Source organism: Dermacentor andersoni, chromosome 6 (assembly GCF_023375885.2).
Source record: "Dermacentor andersoni chromosome 6, qqDerAnde1_hic_scaffold, whole genome shotgun sequence".
In the NCBI taxonomy this organism is placed as follows: domain Eukaryota; kingdom Metazoa; phylum Arthropoda; class Arachnida; order Ixodida; family Ixodidae; genus Dermacentor; species Dermacentor andersoni.
In genome coordinates, this window is record NC_092819.1 from 112545310 (window position 1) to 112554589 (window position 9280).

The 9280-nt window shown below is 49.9% G+C and overlaps 1 protein-coding gene across 1 annotated transcript in view; it reads right to left on the minus strand.

The window, feature by feature from the left end:
* Nucleotides 1–4718, minus strand: part of LOC126522282 (polycomb protein eed-like) — a 99921-nt gene extending 95203 nt beyond the window's left edge. Inside the window, exons 1-2 of the mRNA XM_050171003.3 lie at nucleotides 4389–4718; nucleotides 320–466 (exon numbers count right to left, since the gene is read on the minus strand). Coding sequence (XP_050026960.1) covers nucleotides 320–466; nucleotides 4389–4505 — 264 coding nt within the window. The 5' untranslated portion in view covers nucleotides 4506–4718. The remainder of the gene's footprint in view (nucleotides 1–319; nucleotides 467–4388) is intronic.
* Nucleotides 4719–9280: the final 4562 nt, after the last annotated feature.

A 9280-nucleotide genomic window follows, 5' to 3' on the forward strand; every position in this document is an offset into this window, starting at 1 on the left:
AAACGAAGCTGAACTTCGAAGTAGTTTGCCTGAATGCTGCTCAGTCTGTGCTTTTTAAGTGCTATAAATGCTGGAAGTAAAACAAACAAGCTGAATTATGTATTTGTTGAACACACTCTGGGTGCACCCCTCTGCTGTCAGTGTCACTACGCTTTCTCGTGCGACAGCCTTCAAAATGACACTAACACCAATTTATTCAAAGTGTCATTAAATTTGCCCGTCGGACAAGCACTTAAGCTTCATCAGCTGACCACTCCCCCTTTCTTTCATTAAAGATCTCTTTTTTTTCTCACGCTTTCTCTGTTGTGGCTGTTCTCACCTTGACAAATGTGGAACACTTGTAGGCCAGCTTGCAGCGCTTTGACTTGCTTTTGCGACGGCGGCCTCGGCGACCTTGGTTTGTGGGCGTGTCGCTGCGCGACGTGTTGTCTGCCGTTGATGCGCTCCCGACGCTCGACGTTTCGTCCTATGGGACGGGAAGAAATGGGGGGAGGTAGGAATTAGAGGGTCAGCCGCAATTTCAGTGATCATGAACCACCATGCGAGCTGCAGTGTCCACTCTATAAACTGTCACGAAAAATGGTTTAACCTTATAGCTGCCAAACACTTTTCTGAAAAGAAAAAAAATCTGCATTATTTCTCGATGCTTTCATCCCCCACCAGTTTCTGGGCACAATGTCATAAACAGAAAAAAAAAAAAGAGCTAATGCAGGACTTTGCCAAGCTACTAAAGAATGGAAGATGTTCTGGAAGAAAAAAAGGAAAGCTTATTTAAACAAGAATGTAAAGGAAGGATCAAAATAATACGGGATCTGCTAGCCCATGGCAAACTGCCTTTTCAACCGGCAAAGAGTGCATTGTACTGTCGTACATCATCGCAATTTCGACAGCGGGCTAGCTAGAAGTGGGCATATTGGCAGCCGCATGGGCATTAAAGGACGTGCATGCGCTGTGCTATGTCTCGACACAGGCACTCGCTTCATCAGGGCGCGCAAGAATGCAGTTTGGCACGTGCCTACAGATCCTGCATTATTTTTTCCCTGCCTGCACCTTCGTGAGTGTTTTGACATCCTTTTTTATTTTATGCATAATAATTGCATGTGAGGTTATCTTTATCTCGCCTGTAGTTGATCACTGAAAACAGGTGCATACAGTATTGAGGTTGAAAAAAAAAAGATTGTGCAGATCTCACACACCTTGGTGATTGATGTAAGGGAAGTTTTCTGATGATATCTTATTATATATTATATACATACATATTGACGATATTTGCCCATCGTGTTGATGGCATACAACAGCCGTGATGTGACGTTAGATGCTACCTTGCGTGCACCACCTTTGTTTGTCTATAACACAACGAAGCATAATTTCACTTATGAAATTTAGCGCCTACCATTGTAGACAAGATTTGATGTGAAAGGCTTTCCAATTCACTCCGCACAGGGGGTATATAGCTTGCTAAGTCTGCACTATCTGCGAGCCTTGCTCTAGTATTGTTGTGTAGAAGAATAAATTATGCAGATCCCACGCACTGTGGGAATCGATGTAAGCGAAGCTTTCTGTGCTGTTTACATTCATTCAGAATATTTGGCAGTGATGTTGACAGCCTACGATAGTCGTGATCTGATGTTAGATGCTACCTTGCGTCCACCACTTGTGTTTGTTCACGTAGTACACGGAACACACAGCGAGTTGTGTTTAGTTGAGGTATTGTTGTGTTCATAGCCGGCGAGAACATTAGCACAGTCATTCCCTCACAAAGATCACCGCGTCATTGTAGCTGAAGTGTTAATTTGCTGGAAGGCCACTTGCGTATTGTCATCTTGACTATGCAGTGCTTCAATGCGGCTTTGCACAGGCATGACCCGTGTCAGCTGTCTGAATAGTCAAACTTTGTACGGTGCTTATCCTTTAGAAATAGCAGATGTGCTATACCGTACTTTGAGTTTAAACGTTTACAGTTCGTCCGCAACTCTTGCCATATCCTTTACTGGCATTCTTTTTTTGTATTGGCAAAGCACCAAATGAAGCATGCTTTCTGATGCTACCTTTCTCTTTTCCCACAATCCTCCCATGCTGTCGGTTCCCCGTTTCGTCACGGTGTTGGCTTTACGCATTCTAGGTCTCTTCTTTCTCTTTTCCTATTTCCCCTGTGGGCTGCTGTGCATGAGTACAAAGGTGAGCACTGCAGCTTCTGAAATACTTTTGCGGGGGCCTCACGCAGAATTACAGCTGTCAAGAGGGCATTGTGTCGATGGCCAAGGAGTTCTTGTCGAAAAGGTCTCACAGACCACCTGCTGTGCCCAGGTGTTCTCGACCACCCCCGATGGGGCATGCAAGACAGAACCGCAGCAGCAGCAGTGGAAAAGTCGAAGAAAGAGGCAAAGAAAGCTTTGCTTCAAAATTAAATTCTGTGGTTTTACATGCCAAAACCACACGATTTGATTATGAGGCAGGTCGTAGTGAGGGACTGCAGAGCAAACTTAAATGTGCATCGAATGCATAGTACACGAGTGCTTTTGCATTTCACCCCCACCAAAGTGCGGCTGCCGCGGTCAAGATTCGATCCTGCACTTTCAGGCTTAGTAGCGACTGCCATAGCTACTACGCTACCACGACGGGTGGTACTGAGGTTTCCAACGTTGGAGTGCACCGAAGAATTCGAAAAGATGCATCCTGTTGAATAAAACCCTGTGTCATATTTTCGATTTGGTCTGAATAAATCCATAGGATGCAATGTCACATGGTCATGTCATTGCTGTTTCCTTGCCAAACGTCTCATGCGCTCTCCTTATCTGACAACGGCCAACAGCAGACTATTACAGTGATTCACACATAAACCATATTCAACACTCTCAAGGAATCCAAGCATTATGAACCATGCTTGGAGGAACTGATTTAGGAGGCCATTTGATTTGAAGTGCAAAGTATGTATGTGTACAGAAACTCAATCGTGAGAACAGCTTTGGCTGCAATATATGTCAGGTCCCATTTACGGAGCTGGTTGATTCAGTACAGATCACTGTTACGACTGCCTAATGGCTATGCTAAGAGTTGAAGCTCAACTCGTTCTTTCCCAAAAATTAAGCCATTCTGCAACTTTAAGTCTTAACTTTGCCCAGTTGAGTAAGTTGCATCTGTGGACATTATTGCATAGAGAAAGATTATTAAAAAAAAGCCCTAAAGAAAGGAAACATGCCCTAAAAGCTGCGGCACACCCCATGCTTTAATAAATTCACAAAATACTGTATCAGCATAAATTTTGTTTCTCAATATAAGGGAATCACAAACATACAATAGAAGAGAGTCACAATAATCTTAACGGGTTTAACTTCTCTGATGAAAATTGCGGATTGGATAACTTCTCCCTTTCATTAAACTACCTCCACAGAGTTCCACAGAAACGATTTGCAATATTTAAAGTGCCATCATAAATGGAAGGCTTTAATAAGTACTTGACTGTCGAACTTACCACCTCTGTCAAAGCAAGCGATTTTAAGCGCCCAGATCGCTCACATCAAGTGAGCCAATTCCGAAGAACGCCGCACGTAGCGCCTGTACTGAAACCGGAACTGAGCGCAAACAACGCGAGATGTCCCATCTCTCTGGAAAGCATTAAATGCAATGGTGGATCTTTACAGCGTTCCACAGAACGGCGTAAGGAAACATTTAAATGCAAGGACGCGCGACGGTCGATCATGCTTTACGACGCTGAAACACAGGTCGCGCTACTTTTGATGGACGCTCACTCTGCGCCTGCTTCACTGGATTCCGCTGTTCAAAAGGTGCCGCACAACATTAGTGCCGGCGTAGCCCGTGCACATCAACAAGCGAAAAGCGAGCTTTCGCGAAAGGATACAAGATGACTGTTACCATTTTCGCGCGGATACCAGCTCGCTTAACATGAGTCGTATCTCCCAGCGTGGAGCCGCTACAGGTATGTACAAAGGAGAAAACGCCTCGCGTGACGCCTCCAACACCGCAGCTGGGCTCGTTCAAGCGCGCAGGCACTGATTAGGTCGCCGAGAGATTAGCAGTTCGACGACGTATGCACCGCTCGCGCGAGGACGCTGTGTCGCAGGCAACAGCGGCAACAGGCGCTCTTCGCTGACACATGTGCGGGGTCCGTTTGTTTTGTGTTTATTCGCTCGTGCGAAAGGCGTTGAATGCGTGCCAAGTTAAAGAAATGAAAAGAGCGCACGTTCGAGAGGAACTCTTTCCAAGGTCTTCGATATTCTTACAAAACAGTGATTCAGTCATAAAAGATCAAAGTTTGGGAGAAACATCCATTTCAAGTCAGTTACTACAAGATACTGCTAGCGTGGTTCTTAAAGCGCACAGAACAAATGCAGCGCGCAAGTGGAAGATGACGAAGTTGTAGAGCTTACGATGTCGTCGGGAGAGTCATCCGAGTGATCGGACGGATACACTAGCCGAGGATGTCGGGTATGTTTTGTCGAAGAGCTCGCGCTCGCGACTTGGTCGCCTAGGTCGGAGTCCGACATCGCAGGTGAGGAAAAGAAGCAGTAGTTCCAAATTATGAAGTCCACATGTAACTTGGTCCTCTATGATTATCCACAACTTAGGTTCACATACGTGAGCACGAGCAAACGCGATCACTGCACACAAAGACAAAATTTGCAAAAGCTGGCTCTTCGTCTTCGCGCTCTTCGGAGTGCATGAAGAGCCCGCGGCCCGCGTGTTTTGGCTCGTTTTGGCTGCGACCGACGCTGGCTGCTGTGGGGCTTGTCATGATCTATGAAGGCAGGCAGGACTGCCATCGAGAAAACAAGCGAGAGTCGATGGTACAAGCGGGAAAGTTCAAATTCATGTTTGTTCGAAGCGTCGTTCACACTCTTATATGCTTGCACTCGCAAGCATATAAGAGTGTATAAGAGCCTCCCCCCCTCCCCCCTGTATGTAGTCAGGAAGGCGAGGATATCCCAGAAAATTTTCCGGGGAGGGTAGGGGGGTTGATGTTTCAGCGCCAGCACAGCTGTCTTGGCTACCGCGCAGATAGAATGGCATAGAGGAGGGGGAGAGGATGCAGAGAATGGGTGGAACCGTCGGAGACGCGAAAGGAGTGCCCCCATAGCTCGCAGTTCCCATACAAGGGTGAGGGGGGGGGGGGGGGGATCGGAGAAAGGCGACGTGAGTACGCAATGAAACGCTACTACTATAAACACGACAGCGGTTGCGGGGAAACTGGATATAAGCTAAAGTTCAAGGTATGGTACAGTACGTTGCAGCTATTTCTGAAAAGTAAGCACAATGCAAATATGTCAAGTTGACAAACAACGCAGGGCGTGCAGAAGCAGCGCTAGAGGTCGCGGATTTGAACCCAACCGCGGAAGCCGCACTTCGACGAGGGCAAAATAGAAAACGCACGTGCACATCAAGGTATCAAAATAAATCCGGAGTCCGCAACTACGGCGTGCCTCATGAACCGACGGTGGTTCTGGTACGTACCAGTCCCATAATCCAATTCAAGTTTAATGCTTCTGCCACGGTGGGATGTGCCATGATAGGCAATGACAATGCTCAACCCTCTCAGAGGTTATGAAATATGACGCACAACAACGCCTTAAGCAAATACCACTCGCTGCGTGTTCTATGTACTACGCAGACAAACAGCCCTGGTGCACGCAAGGTAACGTTTAACGTCAACTCACCACTCGTGTTAGTGTAAACGTTAAAGAAATTAAGCTTTAGCCGTAAACATCACTGCTAATTATCGTCAATCAAAGCATTCAGCACGGAAAGCTTCGCTTGCATCGATTCCTACAGTGCGTGGGATCTGCATAATTTTTTTTATAAAGTTTTAATCAGCGATTTTAGAGGCGATATTGCATTTGCAACATTGAAGCTCGACAGTCATATGTTGCCCAAAATCAGCTTCACAAAAGTCGTCGTAGGTGCTACGGCGTGCAGTACTGCTTTGGCTGTGGGCGGCCTTGAATCCACACGAAAATTAAATAGCGTGTCAGTGACGCTGATCTCCAGGCACCGACACCCTGAAACAAGTGTACACCCTTGGTGGTGTATATTTGCCACACAACGATAATTGTCATCTGTCTTGTGTGGGAGATAAGTGGTTCCTCCTCCGTACTCTTGGGGACAAAGGAACGACAACACAGTAGTGCAAACAATCACAAGGGCATTTATTGCACCTTTCATAGATCAATGCCTGCTAGCCGAGTTGCTATCCCCAAAACATGCCGATGGGCGCGCGACAAATCTAGAAGTCCGACTTACCGCGGCCGCATTGCGAGCGAATATGTTCGCCGCTACCTATCGCCGTTTACGATAGGTAGCGAGGCACTGGAAGTGGTAAGAGAATACATCTACTTAGGACAGGTAGTGACTGCTGATCCAGATCATGAGAGTGAAATAATCAGAAGAATAAGAATGGGCTGGGGTGCGTTTGGCAGGCATTCGCAGATCATGAACAGCAGGTTGCCATTATCCCTCAAGAGAAAAGTGTATAACAGCTGTGTCTTACCAGTACTCACGTACGGGGCAGAAACCTGGAGGCTTACGAAAAGGGTTCTACTTAAATTGAGGACGACGCAACGAGCTATGGAAAGAAGAATGATAGGTGTAACGTTAAGGGATAAGAAAAGAGCAGATTGGGTGAGGGAACAAACGCGCGTTAATGACATCTTAGTTGAAATCAAGAAAAAGAAATGGGCATGGGCAGGACATGTAATGAGGAGGGAAGATAACCGATGGTCATTAAGGGTTACGGACTGGATTCCGAGGGAAGGGAAGCGTAGCAGGGGGCGACAGAAAGTTAGGTGGGCAGATGAGATTAGGAAGTTTGGAGGGTCAACATGGCCACAATTAGTACATGACCGGGGTAGTTGGAGAAGTATGGGAGAGGCCTTTGCCCTGCAGTGGGCGTAATCAGGCTGATGATGATGATGATGATGATGTTCGCCCCATGCTGGATCCCAACGCCTGGTCGTTCGCGTGTTCGGTCACGCCAACGGTCGTGCGTTCGAAGGCGGCCACGCGAGGCGGTCTCGCAGAAGCATGGTCGCAGCGCGCGCGGAATGTCCACGTTGTCGCCCGACCCGCCGGGAAAGAGCCAGCGCCTTGTCCCTCGGCGCCCGAGTAACCCCGCCGCGACGGTCGCGCCATCTCTCGCACCGCGCTTGTACCACTCCGAGCGCCGCGGGCGCCAGGCCACGCGAGCCGTGCGGGAAAACAGCATATCAGGGGATGCGTGAGAGTCGCGCATCCCCACATCCCCCCAACCTTAAATCACTACATATTCCGGCGAAACATTTCACACAGTCTAACATCAACACGTGCTTCGCGAACAATGTGGTACATGCAACAGTGGCCGCGCCGGGGAAATGTCCACACGCTGTCCATAACATGCGAGCCGACTGTCCTTGGGGTACACCGCTGGCGTCCGCCGGTCACCGCAGCAGCTTTGCGACTCGACGGCACGATCCCAGGCCAGGACTCCGGAGACGACGACGCAGTAGTCGGTACGAGCAAGCGTCGCTCGCGCCGACGCGCCCTGCTGGCAAGAGCCGCCGTAGCTGTCGGTGACCGCTGGCTCCTTCGTCCGCCGCCGAGGGTTGTGAGCTGGATGCAGGAGGCCGCCGAAGTCGCTGCGCCGAACTGGCCACAGCATCACCATCGCCCGGGGTGACTCGATCGTAGTCCGGGGCAGCAGCGCAGACGATGTGCAGGTGACAGCCAGCCAGGGGTGACTCCAATCACGCTGCGTACACTCAAAACACTCGGCAAACACTAAAGTAGTGCAAGGGAGAGGAATTCTGCATGCGCATCGCCCACGTGGTACGATATTCAACTCGGCTAGCAAAAGATCGGGCAGCTACTCAGATGCTAAGTTCACGTGAACGAAGCTCGCTTTCTTGAGTCGAACGAGTAATTTCAATTCGTGCGAGGCTAACTAGAATGAGGGAAGCAACTTGCAACACCTCAACGCCACGGTCCACCAGGTTGTGTCCCTCCACGTGCGACAGGCAGCTTCGTAAAGCCTTAGGCCTAAAGCGTCGCTACTCTGACAACAACCGGCATCCAAAAACAACACTCAAAATGAGCGCAAAACAGGCAGCCGCGAGGAGACGTTAGCTCTGTGAGGTGGTCCTACTCCGCTCGGTGCACACAGCATCCGAGTTGACTGCGCCCACCGTCCCAGACGGTGTCGGAGCGCCCGGTGCCAGGCCGCAATACCAGTCAGCCCGTCGTGGCACCCGTGGCCCGCGGCCACCCGGCTCCCAGAGCCGCGACTTCATCCGAGTCAAAGAGATAGAAAAAGCTATTTACACAAGAAATTCGGACCACCCACGAGGCTTCCGTACTCACTCGCTTCAGGCTTGCCACTGCTCCGCGGGCGCTCAGCCTCGCTCTCCCAGGATGCAGACCACGTGGCTCTCGTACTGACGAATGTCATTAAAGAAAACACTTGCGAAAAGGCTTAGCATATTGACATGTTCAAACACACTACAGCCACCGCCGCCTCGCTCAAGAAAGCACGCCGCCGACGCTAGCGATCAAAATCCACGCTAGGCCTACGCTTCGGTTCAAACAAAGGTCTTGAACGAAGCAACACTTAAAATTATCGTCCGATGCCCCAAGAGCCCCACGTTGGGCGCCAGATGTGGGAGATAAGTGGTTCCTCCTCCGTACTCTTGGGGACAAAGGAACGACAACACAGTAGTGCAAACAATCACAAGGGCATTTATTGCACCTTTCATAGATCAATGCCTGCTAGCCGAGTTGCTATCCCCAAAACATGTCGATGGGCGCGCGACAAATCTAGAAGTCCGACTTACCGCGACCGCATTGCGAGCGAATATGTTCGCCCCATGCTGGATCCCAACGCCTGGTCGTTCGCGTGTTCGGTCACGCCAACGGTCGTGCGTTCGAAGGCGGCCACGCGAGGCGGTCTCGCAGAAGCATGGTCGCAGCGCGCGCGGAATGTCCACGTTGTCGCCCGACCCGCCGGGAAAGAGCCAGCGCCTTGTCCCTCGGCGCCCGAGTAACCCCGCCGCGACGGTCGCGCCATCTCTCGCACCGCGCTTGTACCACTCCGAGCGCCGCGGGCGCCAGGCCACGCGAGCCGTGCGGGAAAACAGCATATCAGGGGATGCGTGAGAGTCGCGCATCCCCACACTTGCTTGTGTTTCCTTCCTTGAAAACGCTGCGCTCGCTACTTTCCTGTCGAGAATGCTCTGCATGCTGATAACGGGCATGCCCATGACAGATGACGATTATCTTTGTGTGGCAAAAGGGTGTA